This window comes from Balaenoptera musculus, chromosome 13 (assembly GCF_009873245.2).
Source record: "Balaenoptera musculus isolate JJ_BM4_2016_0621 chromosome 13, mBalMus1.pri.v3, whole genome shotgun sequence".
NCBI classification, from domain to species: Eukaryota; Metazoa; Chordata; class Mammalia; order Artiodactyla; family Balaenopteridae; genus Balaenoptera; species Balaenoptera musculus.
Genome location: NC_045797.1, coordinates 29,253,893 through 29,276,281, shown reverse-complemented (window position 1 = coordinate 29,276,281; position 22,389 = coordinate 29,253,893). Strand labels below are relative to the sequence as shown.

The window sequence follows — 22,389 nt, the reverse complement described above, 5'->3', positions numbered from 1 at the left end:
ATATGCTGCTAAGCATTAGTCCCATATCCTTAAATCTGTTTAATAAGGTTGAACAGATTTACCCATTTATTCCTTATATAAAGACTCTTGGAAGAATAGTTGGGTAGGATTAACCAAGAAAGGTTTACTTAGAGAGGTGATCCATAAATTAATCTTTTTTTTTCATAGATTAATCTTTGAAGGCAGAGATTATCTGATGTTAGCTTCAGATAACATCACTTAGTATAAAATCTATAAATCTATTTTGAATAACTTTTTTTTTTCCTTGAAAAATTTAATGAGTTTAGTTGATGAAGAATCTGAATTAATGGATTCAGAACCAGAACGAAAACGCAAGAAGATTGAGGACTCTTCTTTGGGGAAATCAGTGGCACCTGATGTCCCTGAAGGTAAAGTAAAAATGACATTTTTTCCTTATCCATGTGAAATAAAAATTCAGAACCGTAATAAGTGTTCTGTTGTTTAGATGAGTAATGCAGTGACCTTGCTTAGATGATTAGAGTGGAAATTAGCAAGCTTTGCACACTGGCATTTCTGAGAACAGTTTATTAAGCTGTGTTTTTACCTGGCAAAGATATTTTTATTGCACTCTTGAAGTCTGGGATATGTACTTTCTTTGTTGCTCTAGTAAGAATTGAGTTATACTTGCCCAGGCAGAAATTCCAGTTGAGTAGGACATGCTGGAAAAGCTTAGCTAGCAAACTTTGTTCATGGCCAGCTCAGATGAGCTAAGGGGCACCTTATTTGTTTACCCAGTGTATTCCTCAAGCAGACAGTTGACTATCATTTTGCCTCTTCTCCCTGTTTTATTTTAACAGTGGATTCCTAAGAGGTTTATTTCAAAGACTACCAGATTCTTTCCCAGTGAACTGCTATTCTGAAGGAGTTCCCTGCCATTCCTGGAGGCTCTGGAATATTACAGAATTTGTTTAAAAATAAAGACTTCGGTTTTGTGATTAGAGGCTTAATTGCTCTTGATCCCTAGATACATAACAGTGTGTATTATGTTTGTATATAAGTGTATACTGTGTTTAGTATGTTTATCATGTTTAGATAAATTAACACAGCTCTAGATAAATCATCGTTAATTTTTTTCCTTCCTCTTCCCCCTCTCTCTTCCTGTCCTCTAGATTTAGACTTTCTTGTACCGAAGGCTGGATTCTTCTGTCCAATTTGTTCCCTCTTCTACTCAGGTGAAAAAGCAATGACAAATCACTGCAGGAGTACACGTCATAAGCAAAATACAGAGGTAGATATTTTTAATTTTTAACTCATCAAATCTTCAGGTGGTGGTATCATAGTCAAACTACTGAAGTGTCCACACAAAATGTACATTCTTTCCTTTTGGACGAACTTTTTAAGGTTTGTTTATTCCTCTTAAGTTTATTCCTCTTAAGTTCAAAGTACTATTCATGTCCTTCACTGTGTCTTGCCAGTAACTCCTAGTTTTTATTCCTTTTCCTTTGGCAACGTTTGCCAGAGTAGATTTTGCATATCACTAGTCCCATGTGACACTCCATTAAAGTGTGGGAAACTGTATATTCTGATGCCCTCTTGCAGAGTCATGGACACATAACATGTTAAAGTTTCAGACTTGTCTAGCCAAAGAATCCACTTAACTTTATTTAATCCATTTCCTCACTACCACCACCCCTTTTTTTAGTTGTACATGTCTTTGGGACACATTTAGATTAGAACTCTAGAGAATCGTCATTAGCCATAGTTGAAACAGTGGTTCCGATTCCTCCTGAATGTTTGAGAGTTGCTTTATATATCCTCTGTATTGAATTTGTGGCACAGACACTCATCTAACATTCATTGAACTGTTATTTGCTGGAAGCTTGTTCAATCCCCCAATCAATTTTATGAGGTAGATGCTATCAGTTCCAATTTTGAAGATGAGGAAACAGGATTGAAGAGTACCTAATCCCCAAGATCACATAGCTAGTTAGTGGCAGATTTAGGATTTGAACCTACCTTTGTTTTATTCTAAGCTTATGCCCTTAAACATTGTGCTGTGCTACCTATGCTCTTAACATGCCACTTTTCCTCTTGAAATCTTCCACTGCCTTCATATTACACTTGGAATAATATCCAAACTTCTTATTGTGGGTCTGTAAGGCCCTTCGTGATCTGATTTTTTTTCTACTTCTCTGACCTCACTATTATTGCTCACTCTGTTTCAGCTTTTTTGGCTCTTTTTTTTTTCGTACATGAAAGGCCCCTTGGCTGCCTTTGCACCTTTATATTGCTGTTCCTTTGCCCTCTCCCAACCCCCCTTGTATAGCTGGTTCTTCCTCATCTTTTAGGTCTCGACTCAAATAACAGCTTCCCTGAAAGACCTTTGACAAAGAAAGACCTAGCTAAAGTAGAACACTCCTCCCACCCCAAAAAAACAGTCAATCTCATTTACTTTACAGTCTTTCTTTCCTTTATAATACTTACCACCATCCCCTAAATTATCTTGTTTATTCTTTTATTGTTTCTCTTCCCCCACTAGAATGTCAGCTCCATGAGGTAAGGGGCCTTATCTATCTTGTTGACCACTGAGTCCCCCAGCATCAAGATAATGCATAAGTATATCATAAATATCAGATGATTCACGAATGGAAGGAAGGAATGTTAATGTAAGGCACTGTGTTTCTAATCTTTATTCTGTAGGATCAAGCTCTTTAAATTGTAAATACAATGAAATATATTAGATACGTTTGTAACACAGCAAAGCAACATCTAATAAATATTTTATATTATGAATTGCTTTTAACAGAAGTTCATGGCCAAGCAAAGAAAGGAAAAGGAGCAGAATGAGGCTGAAGAAAGAAGCTCTAGGTGATTGGGGGAAAGGGGAAAAAATTCATTAGAAATTCGTTTAGGGTCCAGTTGATTTGTGTATTTTTGTTATCACTTAATTTGTAATTTTTGTTTCAGAAGCAAATATTCATGTTGTACAAATTTCTGATTGCCCTTGATGTAGAGAGACTGAAGGGGAAAGTATGATGGGTTTGATTTTTATATCAAATCATCAGGCATGGAGAAATATCTTTTAGAAGTGTTTAAATAAATGTTCCTACTGTATATTTAAAATACCATGTTGTGTTTGTGGCTGATTTATTAAAGACTTGCTAGCCTCTGCAAACAGGCTTCTCTACAACCACTGAGACTTGGGATGTTTGGGGATTCTTCTTGTGTTACTGGAAGTCATAGGCATGACAGTGTTTGGCTTTGCTTCAACTGGTACAGGTCAAAGATTTCTTAAAACTCTCAATTTTTCTGGATAAAATTCAATTACAGCATGTTTGGCTCAGGTAGGTTTGAGTAAAACCTTGCTTGACTTTTTTAATGGGTTAGAAAGATATTTTTCCTGCGTTTGGTAGCATCTGCTATTTTTGCCAGGACCCATTTAAGGTAGCTCCTAGCAAGTCATTTAATATTAACTTGAAACTACAAAGACAAAGTAGCCTTTACTTTCTGTAGACCACAAGAATTGCTTTTTAAACCACTTGAATTATTATTTAATATGTTTGTGGGGAGTTGTAAAGGTACAAAAAAAAATAATTCACTGGATTGTTAGGTGCTGGACACAGCCCTGTACTGTAAAGTTTTAGATGAGGCCATGCTTCAGACGTAAGCCTACTGACTTAGAATTTTTAGTATCTGATTCTTTATCTCTTTAGATTAGAATGCACCAATTAACAATAGAGGGTGAATGGAGGGAAACAAAAAACAACTACTTTTTTAGATCTCTTACTCCCATCACAGCACAAGAGTTAGCTCACAGTCAGCAAGAGTGGAGTGAAGAACACAACATCTTTTTGTTGTTGCTCACCAAACTCACTGCACACTCAGTTCGCACTTAGCCACAGCCTGAGCAAAATGATAAAATACTACGCGCCACGGAGTAAGGAATGGGGTGGGGAGAGGGATGGCTTGTGAATGCCAAGAGTCTGTTGTAATTAAAACCATATAGGTGAATGAGGTACTAAGAGGGAGAAGAGCTATTAAAAGGTTGGAGTATAAGGTGCTGGCAAGTTAAGGTGGCAGAGTAGGGGAGTTCCATGATGCTCTAGTGGTTAGGATTTGGCGCTTTCACTGCTAAGGCCTGGGTTCAATCCCTCATCTGGGAACTGAGATCCCACAGGCTGTGTGGTGCAGCCCGCCACCACCCCCCCAAAAAAACACACCAGTAGAGTAAATAAGACTCTTAAAGAATCTTTTCCTGGGGCTGCTTCTGAAGCTTTTAAAACCAGAGAAATTAAGAACTTCTTTAATCTTGCCTGGATCAACCTTGGTGTTTAATCTTAAGAATTTATTTTTATTTATTTTTGCCCACACCACGTGGCTTGTGGGATCTCAGTTCCCCAACCAGGGATTGAACCCAAACCACGGCAGTGAAAGCACCGAATCCTAACCACTAGACCACCTGGGAACTCCCTAATCTTAAGAATTTAAATGTGAAACTCTTATTTCCTTCAAATTAGTTATCTGGATATTGGGATTCTAAATTAAAATAAAAGGAACTGCTAAAGCATAAAAGTATAGTAGAGGTGATTTGTGTGTTTTATCGTAGTGACACATGTTGATGGTTCACTATATGTAGTAAATAATGTTCCTCTCTGCTGCTGCTTGCAGTTAAGACTGGGAATTTTTATCTTAGGGCTCCAAATACAAAAGATTTTTAGGTTTGTTTTGTTTTGTTTTTTTAAATAAACCTACCTTTTTTGCGTATAATCTTAGAAGTGTTCTAGACTTTTCCAGAAAACCTTGAAATACCTCCCTCCCTTTATTCACACTACACATATGGGATGTCATTTACATAGCAGTTTCTGCTTACTAGTTGGTTAAGGTATATAATTGGATCGCAGCTTACTTTTATCATTTCAGCATAGTTTCTATCATTATCTAGACACCAAAGCAAGAAAAGGTTGTGTTCAACACCTCTGTAAAGGTATTCAGATTCTTTTACCCTTTCTGGCATAGAATGCTGTGGAGGTTTTGCCTCTCCAAAACTGCTCCTTCTGAATTCTTTAAAAAGAAAAAGAATGTGTTGAGAGTCGGGTTTTAAAACTTTAAATTTTTATTTTAATGTTTTATTATTTGATTGTAGAAAATATCAAGCATTTGAAAAAGAATAGGGTAATTTATATATACTAATTATCTAGTTTGAGTAATTATCAATGCAGTTATCAATTTATATATTTACTTTTTTCACTTCTCATATTATTTAAAGTAAATCTCAGCATGTCATTTTACCCATAAATGTTTCATTATGTATTTCTAAAAGATAAGGATTCTTCTTAAAATAACCAATAATATCATTAAAAATATTCCTTATTTAAATAAAAATCCAGGGACTTTCCTGGTGGTGCAGTGGTTAAGAATCCGCCTGCTAATGCAGGGTACGCGGGTTCAAGCAGTGGTCTGGGAAGATCCCACATGCCGCGGAGCAGCTAAGCCTGTGCACCACAACTACTGAGCCTGCGCTCTAGAGCCCACAAGCCACAACTACTGAGCCCGCGTGCCACAACTACTGACGCCCGCGCACCTAGAGTCCGTGCTCTGCAACAAGAGAAGCCACCACAATGAGAAGCCTGTGCACCGCAACGAAGAGTAGCCCCCACTCGCCACGCCACAACTAGAGAAAGCCCGCACGCAGCAACGAAGACCCAGTGCAGCCAAAATAAATAAATAAAAATCCAGTTCAGATTTTCTACTCTTTCATAAATGATTTTTGTTTTCTTTTACTATGTTTGCATCAAGATCAAAATAAGATCCATACGTTGTTGCTGGCTTGGCAGGTCTTTTAAAATTTTAATATATAGACTCTCTTCTGGTAATTTATTTAATGAAGAAACGAGATATTCAGTTTTGCAAAGCCATGCTACTCAAAATGTGGTCTTTGGATCTAGTGCCAGTCCACGAACTGTCTGGTACTAGTACAGAAATTGAAAGTGTTTAGAAACTTCATCGCCATTTGACAGAGGCTGTGTTTGTTGAATCTAATAATTTTAAAAATCGGGCTTGCATGTTTTTGCATTTTTTATTTTTAAAAAAATATTTACAAGTATCAGTCTGTGATAGATTGGAAATTAGGGGGTGAAAAATAAACTGATCCATCACATAGTTTGAGAAGCACTACTGAAGGGTTTCACACAGCCTGGATTTTGTTGATTGCAACTATACAGTGGAATTCTAACATATTCCTCTTATAAATTGATAGTTGAATACAGAACCTTGATCAGAATTTCCTTTCTTTTTGGCAAGACTGCTTCAGACAGTGTGTGGTCTTCCTGATCAGGAGGCACGAAATACCTGTTTTCTTTGGGATTTTGGTAGCAGTTGATGCTTAGAGCTTTGATGCACTTGGTCATTAGGGATTGTGAAACATTGATATTATAATTCTGTATTTCTTCTTGTATAAACTAGGATACTTGTCTGAAAAGAGAACGTCCCCTCATCTGCTGTTTGGTTACTCAGTGGGTATGGTTTATGTAAAAAAGACATGATACATATTTGATGCTTTTCCTTTATTTACCTTTTTCCCCCCCCAAAATAAGTTGTTTTATTGGCATTCACTGATTGTGATAAATTCTTTTTATTTAAATATTAATTTGAGTTGATGAATTTTAACATATTTGATGTTACAAACCTTTGCAGTATCAGCCTGTTGATACTCAATTGTTCCATTTTTGGCCTTTTTGATTTGACTCCTCATTCCTTTTAACATGACACAACTAATTTTAATAGGTTCCTTCCTATCTATATATGAAGATGTTGCAGGCTCATCTTGAATACCTCCTGCCCCAAATCTGAAGTCAGCTGTTTCCTTAAGGAACAGTGTCTACTTAGGGTGTTCATTGCTTCTGTTTGGTTATTGCTCTTCAGTGGCTGGAACTTGGAAGTGTATGTTTTGTTTTTAAGATAAAATGCATCATGATCATACTGATTCTTCTGGTTCAAATTCGGACTTACAAGTTTTTATTTAGCTCTTTTAAGTCTAGATCTTCTTTGTCCTATGTCAGGAATTCTCATTCTCAAGGACATCAGAATAACAATACCAAGACCATAACCAACAATGTGATTATTAAAAACAGAAAATTTTAAACTTGAAAGCTTTTGCACGCCAAAGGGAACCATAAGCAAAACGAAAAGACAACCCTCAGAATGGGAGAAAATATTTGCAAACAAAGGAACCGACAAGGGATTAATCTCCAAAATACACAAACAGCTCATGCAGCTCAATATCAAAAAAACAAGCAACCCAATCCAAAAATGGGCAGAAGACCTAAATAGACATTTCTCCAAAGAAGACATACAGATGGCCAAAAAGCACATGAAAGGATGCTCAACATCACTAATTATTAGAGAAATGCAAAGCAAAACTACAATGAAGTATATCACCTCACACCCATCAGAATGGTCATCATCAAAGAATCTTACAAACAGTAAATGCTGGAGAGGGTGTGGAGAAAAGGGAACCCTCCCACACTGTTGGTGGGAATGTAAATTGGTGCAGGCACTATGGAGAACAGTATGGAGGTTCCTTAAAAAACTAAAAATAGAGCTACCATATGATCCAGCAGTCCCACTCCTGGGCATATATCCAGAGAAAACTATAATTCGAAAGGATACGTGTACCCCAGTGTTCATTGCAGTACTATTTACAATAGCCAGGACATGGAAGCAACATAAATGTCCATCAACAGAGGAATGGATAAAGAAAATGTGGTATATATATATACAATGGAATATTACTCAGCCATAAAAAAAAGAATGAAATAATGCCATTTGCAGCAACATGGATGGACCTAGAGATTGTCATACTGAGTGAAGTAAGACACAAAAAGACACATAAGATATTGCTTATATGTTGAATCTAAAAAGGTACAAATGAACTTATCTACAAAACAGAGTTACAGATGTAGAAAAACTTACGGTTAACAGGAAATAAGGGGGAGGAGGGATAAATTGGGAGATTGGGATTGACGTATACACACTACTGTATGTAAAATAGATAACTAATAAGGGCCTACTGTATAGCACAGGGAACTCTACTCAATACTCTGTAATGGATTATATGGGAAAGGAGTCTAAAAAAGAGTGGATATATGTACATATATAACTGATTCACTGCTGTACACCTGAAACTAACACAACATTGTGAATCAACTATACTCCAATAAACATTAAAAAAAATTTTTTCCATCTTTGCTTTTGTTTTGCCTTTAGGGTATATCCTAGTAAGGATATACATTCAAATTATAGGGCTTTCAGGTCACTTGGAATAGTTCTTTAACAGTTATGCTGCCATCTAGATTAACATTGAGGTTTGTTTAATTTCATTTTTGATTTTTAAGGGTTACCTTTTTCAATTTAATTTTGCGTTACGTAAAACATTTTACATGCTTCTAAAGTCACACTTATAGGACAAAGAAGCCTAGCTTCTGTCTCCATTCTGTTGCTTCCCTTCCTGACATAAGTAACCTTTCTTTGTTAATTTTGTAATATATTTTTTATGTATGTAGGCAGATTCATACCCATGGGATAATCAGTTTTTAATACCTTGTACCTTTAATGATTGCTAACCTAAATGAAGACCCAGTGACAATAAGAACAGAGGTTGAAGGTAGAGGAGAGGCAGGAAATATCTGAATCCTGTGTAAACATAGGAGGAGGGGATTTGCCAGATGCTGAACTTTTTACAGGTCACAACACTGCTGGAGTTAAATTACAATACGTTCCATGAGCTGAAGGGTAGTATACCTTTCAATAAAACTTTAGTATTTTTTTCTTAAAGGGGTGGTTTTATAAGAAGACTTTTAGAAGATTTACAAGGAAAGAGTGGGAAATGGATAACACATTCTATGCCCCAGACTCCATGAAAAAAAGGAAATAAGGTTCTATGATTTACTCTCTACCACTTTATTCTGCTCTGACATCTATGAATCTTCATCAGCAAAACATTACAGGCTTCTGAGGTACGTGCTGAACTTTTTTTTAAAAAGTGTGTGTGTATATGTATATAAATCATGTTTCTGTCCTTTTTCAAAGTCTTATATGAGAACAAGATCATAAAAAGATACTTGACAACTTTGCCTATGCTAGATGCTTACTGAGAGGTATAGATGGTGAGAGTTAACAAAAGGAAAAGTAAAATAAATGACAACAAAGGGGGAGGTTAGAGAGTAAAATGGAATTATACTGTTTTAAGTTTTTACGTTACTTGTGAAGTGGTATATATTTTTTTAGTGGTCTACCACTAAAAAAAATAATAGGTTTAAAAAGTCAACAGAGAAGATAAAGTGATTACTAAGACATAATCTAACCCCCCTCCCAAAAAAAAGGAAAGGGCAAATAAAGAACTAAAGAGACAAATAGAAAACTTACAGAAAGATGGTAGACTTGGACCCCACCATATCAATAATTTTATTATATGTCATTAGACTATACATTGCAATTAAACTAAAGTGTTGGATACTTTAGGCATGAACTGAAATTAATTGATTAGCACATCCTCACGTGGCCAGCTTCTTTGTACTCTTAGGTGGGCCCTAAACTTGAAGATTTTGCTTTTCTTAAATTAAGTCTCTTACAGAAAGAGTAATATAACCTGTGAGAAAACAACTCTAGTTACTATAGACATATAAATAATTTGTGTGAAAAAAAAATCTCACTTATGTAAGATGAGCTCATTTATCAAACTAGACATTGGAACTGGAGTCAGGAGTGAAAAAAAGAATGTTGTCTGGTAGAGTGTGGGCTGGTAGTTTTTAATTCTCATAACCTAGGAGTAGGTGAAATATGAATCCTATCCATGTGCCAGTGTGCTAAATGTGTTATAGCATTCTCAGTTAATCTTCAAAATAATCCTAGGAAATAGATGCTATGGTAATTCTCATTTTACGTATGAGGAAGCAAGCTCAAAGAGGTGATGACTTGCTCAGGGCCACACAGCTAGCAAGTGATAGCACTGGAATTGGAAACCAGTGCATCTTAACCCAGAGGCCATGCTCTTTTTCACCCTCCAGAGTTCTGGTCAGCTGGTTAGACCCCTTGGGGTCATGAGGAAGAGAAGTTCATAGATAGACATAGCAATGTAGCTGTATTGGTAGGACCAGGAATCAGAGAAGGAAGAAGGATGGCCTTCCATGCATAGGTATGGAGTATTTTGTTTCAGTTACCTGCAAAAGCATTAGTGGATAAGGTGGAAAACCCTGGTAGCTCACTGGTAGGAGTGGTCTCTGGTCTTTGGTGGGGTGGGGTATTTTATCACTAATATTGTATAGAGTTGCCTATAGTAAATGATGATGATAAAAGCAGTTGTACTCAGTTTTTATTATTTTTAAGTACTTTACAGACCCCCCCCCCCCAAATTTGGCCTTCATGGAATAGACTATACCCATTGCCCTGCCTTTAGTACACCCCTGCCAATGGGGCTGCATTCCCCTAGAGGTGGCAGCCCTGCTGCATCTGTGGTGACTCTTTCAGCCCTGTAGAACAGCTGGAGCCTTCTGAGTCTCTCCTGACTTACAAAGAAAGGCTTCTGAGTGGCCAAGAGGGGCACCTGGAGTTTGCTGGTGACTTTTTGAAAAGACTAGCCAGAGGCTTGGGTGGAAGTGTAATTAACGCACCACCTCTCACCAGGCTTGGTTGCAGTGAGGACAACTTCTTGACTCCAGGTGTGTGTAGGCCCCCGGGTTGATCCTAGTCATGTATTAAGGACCAGAGAAGAGAGGCCTGGCTTATAACAGCCACTGCAGGGACTGACTGGGAGCTGCACTCAGGTTTTATCTACCCTGTGATGGCCCTGTAGTCTGGAACTTTCTTATTTTCAGTCCTCCAACTCCAACACACCTGTTGCCACCACCTTCCCAAGGAAAACCCCTTGTGGTAAGCTGCCCCAGCCAGGGAAGGAAGGGGTGAAGACACCTGAGGGATGTTGCAAAGGTGAAGTTCAAACTTTGGCACCGAGGTATAATCACTCTGCAGTTGTAGAAATGTCCCCATACTTTGCAGTGAGCTGCTGGCTCTTGGTAAGTGTGACCCAGCCAGGTTTTTCTAACGCGACATTCAAAGCTATATTAGTTAGAAACCTGAGGAACACTTAAACATAAGGAAACTGAATTAAACAGAGAACACTATTGAATCTCTCTATTCTTTTCCTTTTTTGAGCCCTTGATTAAGTAATTTGCTTGTATTTCAGGCCTTTTTTACTTAAGAAATACACTATGTCATTAAACTTTGAATTACACTTAGCAGGGAGGGCTGCGCATGCCAAAAGGGGCATCTGTGACCAACAGCTTGAAGGAAGGCAGAAATCATGCCTTCCTCGTGTTCACCCGGGGCCTTTCTCCTTGAGTAGAATAGCTTGGCACCTAAGTATTTGAAACTTCCAATCTCTTCTGTTCAGCATGTCAATTAAATGGACGTATAGTGTAGCTCCAAGACCTGAGAGAGAGGAGTTGCTATTGTGGGGAAGTGAGGTTTAGAGGTGGGAATGAAAGGTACTTAGGAGGGCTTGTACATGTGATTGCTGTTGCTTGCTTGTGAAGCACTCATTTTTCCCTTTTCTTCTAAGTAGTCCTGCCATTGGGAACCAACATGGAAGCCACCCTACCTCTGGATTTTCAGTTCTGAGAGCTAATCCATTTTCTTATGTTTTATCAGCTTTCTCTCAAACTCACAGCTTTAGACGTTGAGGTTGGGAATTTGAACTTCATCCCATTGTCAAAGGAAAATATGCACACTTTTGAGATGAAATCCCATATTTAGGAAAATCACATTTACACACCTTTACATGCCATCTACTCTGGCGCTGATGTAAGGCAACAGTTTAATTTCCATCTTTTGTCTAATGTGATATTGCTGCTTTCCTTGTTCATTTGTGGATGATTCCACTAGGCTCCTGCCCCTTTTATCTCCCCAGCCTTGCTTGAAATAACCACACACACAATGCCTCCTCTGTCATGTCCCATGGACAACCCCAGTCTACTTTCTCTGTACTCCAACCTGATTCCTAATGCCAGTGGTTAGGACTTCCACACTGACTAGTTTCCATACTTTTTAGGCTGTTTTGTTGCAGCCGTCTTGGCAGCAAAATCTCAGTGCTGGGGGGACATCAGAGGTCACCAAGGCCAGTCTTCAGATGCTCGAAATTCTCCATGGCATTCCCGCAATGGAATGGCTGTCCATTCAAGGAGTACTTCTAGGGCCTGGGTGCTCCCATTGTGGCCAGTTCCATTTTTAGATAGTTCTAGTTATTATAATCCTCTCTTTAGAATTTGAGTCTTAAAAACTTAGAGGTAAATCCAAGAGAAAATTTCAGGGTCCTTCAGGTAAGGAACTGTTAGATATTTTCTGTTTGGCCTACCAGATCCACTCTCTACCCTTTCCCACCCTGCTTTCTGCCCCAGGAGGCTAACCTATGTGGACAGCATCCATTGCCTGTCCACTTCTGAGTGGTTTTGAATAATGAGGAGGCATGGCAGGAAATCCAGCAGAGTAAGTGAGGTCAGAGTATTTCTCCTGGCTCTCTCTCTCTGCAGGATCACCTCAGTCTGGCTTTGTTCTTCAACCAGGAATCAACGTTTTCATCAAGGCTGCATTCTTTATAGGACTCTCTCTCCTTTTAGGTTCCAGTAACTAGTAACTACTGTTACTCATCCTAGGGTGCTGAACTACCCTATAGCCTCCACACTTTGTCAATAGACTCTTTATTAAACCTTCCTCACATTATCCTAATATCAGTGTGCTATTTCTTAATGAGGCCTAGATTGATAGAATAATTGGTACTGCAAGTGGCTCTAGGAAACTGTCCTTCAAAACTGGGCTAACAGGGCTTCCCTGGTGGCGCAGTGGTTGAGAATCTGCCTGCCAATGCAGGGGACACGGGTTCGAGCCCTGGTCTGGGAAGATCCCACATGCCACGGAGCAACTGGGCCCGTGAGCCACAATTACTGAGCCTGCGCGTCTGGAGCCTGTGCTCCGCAATAAGAGAGGCCGCGATGGTGAGAGGGCCGCGCACCGCGATGAAGAGTGGTCCCCACTTGCCGCAACTAGAGAAAGCCCTCACACAGAAACGAAGACTCAACACAGTCATAAATAAATAAATAAAAAAGAACGTGAATTTCTTAAAAAAAAAAAAAAAACTGGGCTAACATTAATTTTTTAACTGGTTATATTAATATCAGATAAATTATACTTCAAAGTGTATTACTAGAGACAATGAGAAACATTACTTGACAGTAAAAAGATCAGTCCACCAAGAAGATGTAACAATCCTAAATGTTTAAACACCAAGCAACAAAGCTTCAAAATACATGAAGGAAAAACTGGTAGAGCTAAAAGGAGAAATAGAAAAATCAGTTATACTTGGGGACTTCAGTACCTCTCACCAATAGATAGAATTGCTAGAGAGAAAATCATCAAGTATGCAGAAGAACTGAAGAAAAATCATCAAATCACCAGGATCTAATTGACATTTCTAGAACACCCAGCAACAGCAGAATACACATTGTTTTCAAGCAAGTATAGAATGTGCATTACAGACCATAATCTGGACCATAAAGCAAACGTTGACACATTTAAAACAATTAGAATAATACAGAATATGTTCTTTGACCATAATGAAATCAAACAGAAATCAACAACAGAATGACAATAGGAAAATCACAAAACACTTGGAAATTAAACAGCACACTTATAAATAATCCATGGGTCAAAGATGACGTTTCAAAGGGAAAAAAAAGGAATGAAGATGAAAACATCAAAATCTGTGGGCTACAGCTAGTGAAGTACTGAGGGATATTTAAGTGCTTACTTTGTAGAAGAAATAAGTTCATAGCTCAAGAAGCTAGAAAAAGAAGAGCAAAAGAGACCCAATGTAATCAGAAGGAAATGATAAAGCAGAAATTAATAAAATTGAAAAGAGGAAAATGAGGGAAAAATTAATGAAACAAAGCTAGTTCCTAAAAAAAAAATCAATAAAATTGATGAACCTGGGCTTCCCTGGTGTCACAGTGGTTGAGAGTCTGCCTGCCAATGCAGGGGACACGGGTTCGAGCCCTGGTCTGGGAAGATCCCACGTGCCATGGAGCAACTGGGCCCGTGAGCCACAATTGCTGAGCCTGTGCGTCTGGAGCCTGTGCTCCGCAAGAAGAGAGGCCACGACAGTGAGAGGCCCATGCACCGCGATGAAGAGTGGCCCCCACTTGCCGCAACTGGAGAAAGCCCTCACATGGAAACGGAGACCCAACACAGCCATAAATAAAAAATAAATTAAAAAATAAAAAATAAAAAAATAATAAAATTGATGAACCTCAGCAAGATTCACAAAAAGAAGACACGGATACTAATATTGGGAATGAAAAAGGAAATATCACAACAGACACTGCAGCTATTAGAAGAATAAAGGAATACTATGAATAATAATCTCTGCTCAAATTCGACAACTTAGAAGAAATGGACAAGTCCCTTGAAAATCACAAGTTACCAAAACTAAGCCAAGATGAAGTAGAGAACCTGAATAATCCTAAAATTGAATTTATAATTAAAACACTCAAAAAAGATAACTCCAAGCCCAGATGGTTTCACTGAAGAATTTTTTGAAACATTCAAAGAATTACTTTATACAATTTCTTCCAGAAAGTAGAAGAAGAAATACTTCCTGCCCATTGTATGAGGGATTTATTCTAGATATGCAAGGCTGGTTCAATATTGGAAACTCATCAATGTAATCCACCATATCAACTGGCTAAGGAAGGAAAAAGCCATATGATAGCTTTTGATTCTGAAAAGACATTTGACAAAATTCAACACCCATTCATGGTTAAATAAACAAACAAAAAAACCTCTCAGTACACTAAAAATAGATGGGAACTTCCTCAATCTCATAAAGAGGCTCTACCCCCCAAAATCTACAGCTAGCATCACACTTAACATTGAAAGACAATGCTCTCCCTCTCAGATCCCAAGCAATGAAAGGATGTCCACTCTCACCTCTGTTATTCAACATAGTATTATAACTTGTAGCCACTGCAAGAAAAAAAATCAGAAGAAATAAAACTATTGCTATCTGCAGATGATATGATTGTCTACATAGAAAACTCCAAGGAATCTACAACAAAACTTCTAGAACTATTATATGAGTTCAGTAAGATATAAGAGCAATACAAAAAATGAATTGCATTTTCTATATACTGACAATAAGTAGAAACCAAAATTTTTTTTTTCAAATTCAATACCATTTACAATTGCCCCAAAGAAAATTACTTAGGTGTAAATGTACCAAAACATATACAGGATCTATATTATGAAAATTATAAAATGCTGGTGAAAGAAATTAAGGGAGACCTAAATAAATGGAGAGATGATTATGTTCATGGATTGAAAAGTTCAACACAGTTAAGATGTTAATTCTCCCCAAAACTGTTCTATAGGTTAGTGCAATTCCTGTCAAAATCCCAGCAAGTTGTTTATTTTTGTAGACATATACAAGCTTATTCTAAAGTATATGTGGGACACATAAAGCTGAAACAGTGGAGGGGGATTGGCCAAGATGCTGGAGTAGAAAGACCCTGAGTTCACCTCTCTTGGGCACACCAAAATCACAAATATTTGCAGAACAACCATTGGTGAAAAAGACCAGAACCTACCCGAAAAAATCTACAACTAAAGATATAAAGAAGGAACCACAACATGATGGGTAGGAGGGGCAGAGATGTGATGTAGTCAAGTCCTGTAACCCCAGTTGGGCAACCTACAAAGGGGAGAATAACTACAATGGCAGAGGTTCTCCCAAAGGAGTGAGAGCTTGAAGCCCCACAATAGACTCCCCATCCTGGGGGTCCTGCACTGGGAAAAGAAGCCCCCAGAGCATTTGGCTTTGCAGGCCAGTGGGGCTTACTCTAGGGTGTTCCAGGGGACTGGGAGAAATAGAGACTTCACCCTTAAAGGATGCACACGAAATCTCACATGCTCCATGACCCCGGGCAGAAGGAGTAATTTGATAGGAGCCTGGGTCAGACCTACCTGCTGATCTTGGACAGTCTTCCAGAGAGACAGGAGGCAACTGCAGCTCACAGTGGGGACATAGGCACTGGCGGCAGCCATTTTGGGGAGCTCATTCTACCACATGGACACTAGTGCTGGCATGTGCCATTTTGGAATCCTCCCTCTAGCTTATTGGCCCCAGGACCAAGCCCCACCCTGATCCAACAACCTGTAGGCACCAGTGTAGGGATGTCTCAGGCCAAGCAACTGTGTATGGACATAGCTTCATCCTCTAGCAGACAGGCTGCCTCACCACCCCCTGAACCCACAGCTGCCCCTGGACATGGCACTGCCCACCAGAGGGCCCAGGACACCACCCCACACACCACTGTGCAGGCACCAGACTTGGGACCCCCAGGGCCCTCTAACCAGAGATCCCAGGCCCCAACTCCGCCCACTGGGAGCAGACACCAGAAAGGCCCACATGGCCCTCATAGGGGGAACCCCTAGAGCATATAGCTCTGGTGACGAGGGGAGTGTGCTGCTGGGAAGCAGAGGACATCTACAAAAGGCCCCTTCTCCAAGGTTAGGAAATGTAACCAATCTACCACATACGTAAATATAAAAACAGCAACTTAGGCAAAACGAGGTAACAGGAACATGTTCCAAAGGAAGAAACAAGATAAAACCCAAAGAAGAACTAAGTGGAGATAGGCAATCTACCCAAGAAAGAGTTTAGGGTGGTGATCATAAAGATGATCAAAGAACTCAGGAGAAGAATGGATGCACAGAGTGAGATGTTAGAATTTTTTAAACGGAGTTTGAAAATATAAAGAACAACCAAACAGAAACGAAGAATACAATCATAAATGAAAAATACATTAGAAGGAATCAACAGTAGACTAAATGATACAGAGGAATGGATCAGTGAGTGGAAGACAGAGTAGTGGAAATCACAGCCGCTGAACAGAAAAAAGAATGAAAAGAAATGAGGACAGTTTTAAGAGACTTCTGGGACAACATCAAGTGCATGTATATATGCTGCATGCAAGAGACTCATTTCAGATCTAAAGACACAGACTAAAAGTGAGGGGATGGAAAAGGGTATTCAATGCAAATGGAAATCAAAAGAAGGCCTGGGTAGCAATAGTTATATCAGACAAAATAGACTTTTAAATAAAGACTGTTACAAGAGACAAAGAAGAACATTACATAATGATCAATGGATCAATCCAAGAAGAAAGTATAACAATTGTAAATATATATGCACCCAACATATTAACACAAAGCAAATATTAACAGACACGAAGGGAAAAATCAACAGTAAAAATAATAGTAGGGGACTTTAACACCCCACTTACATCAATGGACAGATCACCCAGACAGAAAATCAATATGGAAACACAGGCCTTAAATGACACATTAGGTCAGATGGACTTAATAGCTGTATGTAGGACATTTCATCCAAAAGCAGCAGAATACACATTCTTTTCAAATGCACATGGAACATTCTCCAGGATAGCTCACATCACATTCTTGGTAATTTTTAAGAAAATTGAAAGCATGTCAAGCATCTTTTCTGACCACAATGCTATGAGACTAGAAATCAACTACAAGAAAAAAACTGTCAAAAAACACAAACACATGGAGGCTAAACAATATGCTACTAAATAACCAATGGCTTACTGAAGAAATCAAAGAGGAAATTTAAAAATACCTGAAGACAAATGAAAATAAAAACATAACGATCCAAAATCTATAGGATGCAGCAAAAGCAGTTGTAAGAAGGAAGTTTATAGTGATACAAGCATACCTCAGGAAATAAGAAAAAAATCTCAAATAAACAACCTAACCTTACACCTAAAGGAGCATAGATAAAGAAGAACAAACAAAACCCAAAGTTAGTGAAGGAAAGAAATCAAAGATCAGAGCAAAAATAAATGAAATAGAGACTTAAAAAACAGTAGAGAAGATCAATGAAACTAAGAGCTGTTTCTTTGAAAAGATAAACAAAATTGATAAACCTTTAGCCATACTCATGAAAGAGAGAGAGAGAAGGCCCAAATTAAAAAAAAAAAATCAGAAATGAAAAAGGAGAAGTTAAAACCAACACCACAGAAATACAAAGAATCAGACTGATATGAATAACTATGCCAATAAAATGGTCAATCTAGAAGAAATGGACAAATGTCTGGAGATGTACAATTTCCCAAGACTGAACCAGGAAGAAATAGAAAATATGAAGAGATCAACTACCAATAATGAAATTGAAACAGTAAAACAAAAACAAACAACTCCCAACAAACAAAAGTCCAGGACCAGATGGCTTCACAAGTGAATTCTATCAAACATTTAGAGAAGAGTTAACATCTATCCTTCTGAAACTATTCCAAAAAATTGCAGAAGAAGAAATGCTTCTGAATGCATTCTACGGAGCTAGCATCACTCCCCCCACCCCAATACCAAAACCAGACAAAGATACCACAAAAAAAGAAAATGAGGGACTTCCCTGGTGGTGCAGTGGTTAAGAATCTGCCTGCCAGTGCAGGGGACACGTTTTTGAGCCCTGGTCCAGGAGGATCCCACATGCCACGGAGCAACTAAGTCCATGCACCACAACTACTGAGCCTGTGTGCCAAAACTACTGAAGCCCACTAGCCTAGAGCCCTGCTCTGCAACAAGAGAAGCCACCGCAATGAGAAGCCCTCACACCACAACGAAGAGTAGCCCCTGCTCACCCTGCAACTAGAGGAAGCCCATGAGCAGCAACAAAGACCCAACACAGCCAAAAAAAATTAATGAATAAATAAATAAATTGTAAAAAAAAAAAAAAAAGAATATTACAGGCCAGTATCACTGATGAACATAGATGCAGAAATCCTCAACAAAATATTAGCAAACCAAATCCAACAATACATTAAAAGGATCATATACACATAATCAAGTAGGATTTATCCCAGGGATGGAAGAATTTTTCAATATCCTGTAAGTCAATGAATGTGATTCACCACATTAACAAATTGAAGAATAAAAACCATATGATCATCTTAATAGTTGCAGAAAAAAGCTTTTGATAAAATTCCACATCCATTTATGATAAAAACTCTCCAGAAAGTGAGCACAGAGGGAATACACTCCAACATAGGAAAGGCCATATATGACAAGCCCACAGCTACATCATACTCAACAGTGAAAAGCTGAAAGCATTTCCTCTAAGATCAGGAACAAGACAAGGAGACCCACTCTTGCCACTTTTATTCAGCATAGTATTGGAAGTCCTAGCCACAGAAATCAGACAAGAAGAAGAAATAAAAGGAATCCAGACTGGAAAGGAAGAAGTAAAACTGTCACTGTTTGCAGATGACATTATACTATACATAGAAAATCCTAAAGATGCCACCAAAAAACTACTGGAGCTCATCAATGAATTTGGTAAAGTTGCAGTATACAAAATTAATATACAGAAATATGTTGCATTTCCATACACTAACAATGAACTATGAAAGAGAAATTAAGGAAAAATTCCATTTACAATCATATCGAAAAGAATAAAATATCTAGGAATAAACCTACCTAAGGAGGTAAAAAACCTGTACTCAGAAAACTATAAGACACTGATGAAAGAAATTGAAGACTACACAAATAGATGGAAAGATAAACAGTGTTTATGGAATGGAAGAATTAATATTGTTAAAATGACCATACTACCCAGGATAACTACAGATTCCATGCAATACCTATCAAAATACCAAGGGCATTTTTCACAGAAATAGAACAAATAATTTTAAAATTTGTATAGAAACACAAAAGACACTAAATAGCCAAAATAATCTTGAAAAGAAGAACAGAGCTGGAGGAATCATGCTCCCTGACTTCAGACTATACTACAAAGCTACAGTAATCAAACAGTATGGTATTGGGACTTCCCTGGTGGTCCTGTGGTTAAGACTTCACCTTCCAATGCAGGGGGTGTGGGTTCGATCTCTGGTCAGGGAGCTAAGATCCCACATGCATTGTGGCCAAAAAACAAAAACATAAAACAGAAGCAATGTTGTAACAAATTCAATAAAGACTTTAAAAATGGTCCACATCGAAAAAAAAAATCTTAGGGCTTCCCTGGTGGCACAGTGGTTAAGAATCTGCCTGCCAATGCAGGGGACACGGGTTCAAGCCCTGGTCTGGGAAGATCCCACATGCCATGGAGCAACTAAGCCCGTGTGCCACAACTACTAAGCCTACGCTCAAGCCCACAAGCTACAACTACTGAGCCTGGGAGCCACAACTACTGAAGCCCGCATGCCTAGAGCCCATGCTCTGCAACAAGAGAAGCCACTGCAATGAGAAGCCCACGCACCACAATGAAGAATAGCCCCCGCTCGCCGCAACTAGAGAAAGCCCACGCACAGCAATGAAGACCCAATGCAGCCAAAATATAAATAAATAAATAAAATTTAAAAAAATCTTAAAAAGAAAACAGTATGGTATTGGGAGGAAAAAAAAAAAACAGACACATAGATCAATGGAACAGAATAGAGAGCCCAGAAATAAATCCACACACTGGATTATGGTCAATCTATGACAGAGGGGACAATATACAATGGAGAAAAGACAGTCTCTTCAGTAAGTGGTACTGGGAAATCTGGATACCTACATGTAAAAAAATGAAATTAGAACATTCTCTAGCACCATATACAAAATAAAACTCAAAATGGATTAAAGACCTAAATGTAAGACTGCAACATAAAACTCCTAGAAGAAAACATAGGCAGAACACTCTTTGACATTAGTCATAGAAATATTTTTTTGGATCTGTCTCCTAAGGCAAAGGGAAAAACAGTAAATTAAACAAATGGGACCTAATTAAACTTGAAAGCTTTTGCATAGCAAAGGAAACCATCAACAAATAAAAAGGCAACCTGAACAGGAGAAAATTTTTGCAAATGATATGACCAATAAGTGGTTAATATCCAATATATATAACAGCTCATACAACTCAATATCAAAAAACACAAACAACCTGATTAAAAAATGGGCAGAAGACCTGAATAGACACTTTTCCAAAGAAGACATACAGATGGCCAAAAGGCATATGAAAAGATGCTCAACTTCGCTACTTATTAGAGAAATGCAAATCAAAACCACAATGAGATAGCGCATCTGTCAGAATAGCTATCATTAAAAAGTCTACAAATAGCAAATGTTGGAGAGGATGTGGAGAAAAGGGACCCCTCGTACACTGTTGGTGGGAATATAAATTGGTGCAGCCACTGTGGAAAACAGTAGGGAGGTTTCTCAAAAAAACTAAAAATTGGAACTACCATATGATCCAGCGATTCCATTCCTGGGTATATATTAGAAAAAAATGAAAATACTGATTCGAAAAGATACATGCACCCCAATGTTCATAGCAAAATCATTAACAATAGCCAAGATATGGAAGCAACGTAATGCCCATCAACAGGTGAATGGATAAAGATGATGTGGTGTACATATATTATGCCATGTATGTAATATATATAGGAATGGAATATTACTCATCCATAAAAAAAAGAATGCAATTTTACCATTTGCCACAGCAGGGATGGACCTGGAGGGCATGATGCTGAGTGAAATAAGTCAGACACAGAGAGACAAATACTGTATGATGTCACTTCTATGTGGAATGTAAAAAGTAAACTAGTGAATGTAACAAAAAAAGAAACAGACTCACAGAGAAAACAAACTAGTGGTTATCAGTGGGGAGAGGGAAGGGGGGAGGGGTAAAGTAGGGGTAGGGGATTCAGAGGTACAAACTACTATGTATAAAATAAGTAAGCTACAATGATGTATTGTATATCACAGGGATTATAGCCAATATTTTTATCATAACTATAAATGGAATATAACCTTTAAATATTGTGAATCACTACATTGTGTACCTGAAACTTATATAATATTGTACATCAACTATATCTCAATAAATAAATAAAGTTTATATGGGAAGGGAAGAGCCCTAGAATAGCCAAAACAATTTTGAAAAAGAAGAATAAAGGGAAAGAAATCACTTTCTAATGTTAATTCTTACCATTTAGGTGCAGTAATCAAAAGAGCATGGTACTAGCAGAAGGAAATACACATAGATCAATGGAACAGAATAGAAAACCTGGAAATAGATCCACACAAATATACCCAATTAATTATTTACAAAGAAGCAAAGGCAATTCAATGGAATAGGAGTAGACTTTACATTAAATGGTGTTGGAGCAATTGGACATCCATCAGCAAAAAACTGAACCTCATCCTAAACTTCACACCTTATATGAAAAACTCAAAAAGGATCATGGATTTAAATGTAAAACACAAAACTATGAAACTTTCAGAAAAGTGTAAGGAAAATCTTAAGGATCTAGTACTTGGCCAGAG

General features: G+C 38.1%; 1 protein-coding gene across 5 annotated transcripts in view; it reads left to right on the top strand.

Moving 5' to 3' along the window:
- The window catches only part of ZNF638 (zinc finger protein 638), a 97,096-nt gene extending 94,009 nt beyond the window's left edge, over window positions 1-3,087 (top strand). For 4 of the 5 annotated variants that reach the window (XM_036872333.1, XM_036872334.1, XM_036872337.1 and 1 more), the window contains 3 exons: window positions 288-389; window positions 1,131-1,249; window positions 2,768-3,087. In XM_036872333.1, coding sequence (XP_036728228.1) covers window positions 288-389; window positions 1,131-1,249; window positions 2,768-2,833 — 287 coding nt within the window. In that variant the 3' untranslated portion in view covers window positions 2,834-3,087. Of the gene's footprint in view, window positions 1-287; window positions 390-1,130; window positions 1,250-2,500 lie in introns of all 5 variants that reach the window. The other variant, XM_036872336.1, reaches the window with a different exon arrangement.
- The last annotated feature ends 19,302 nt before the right edge of the window (window positions 3,088-22,389 follow it).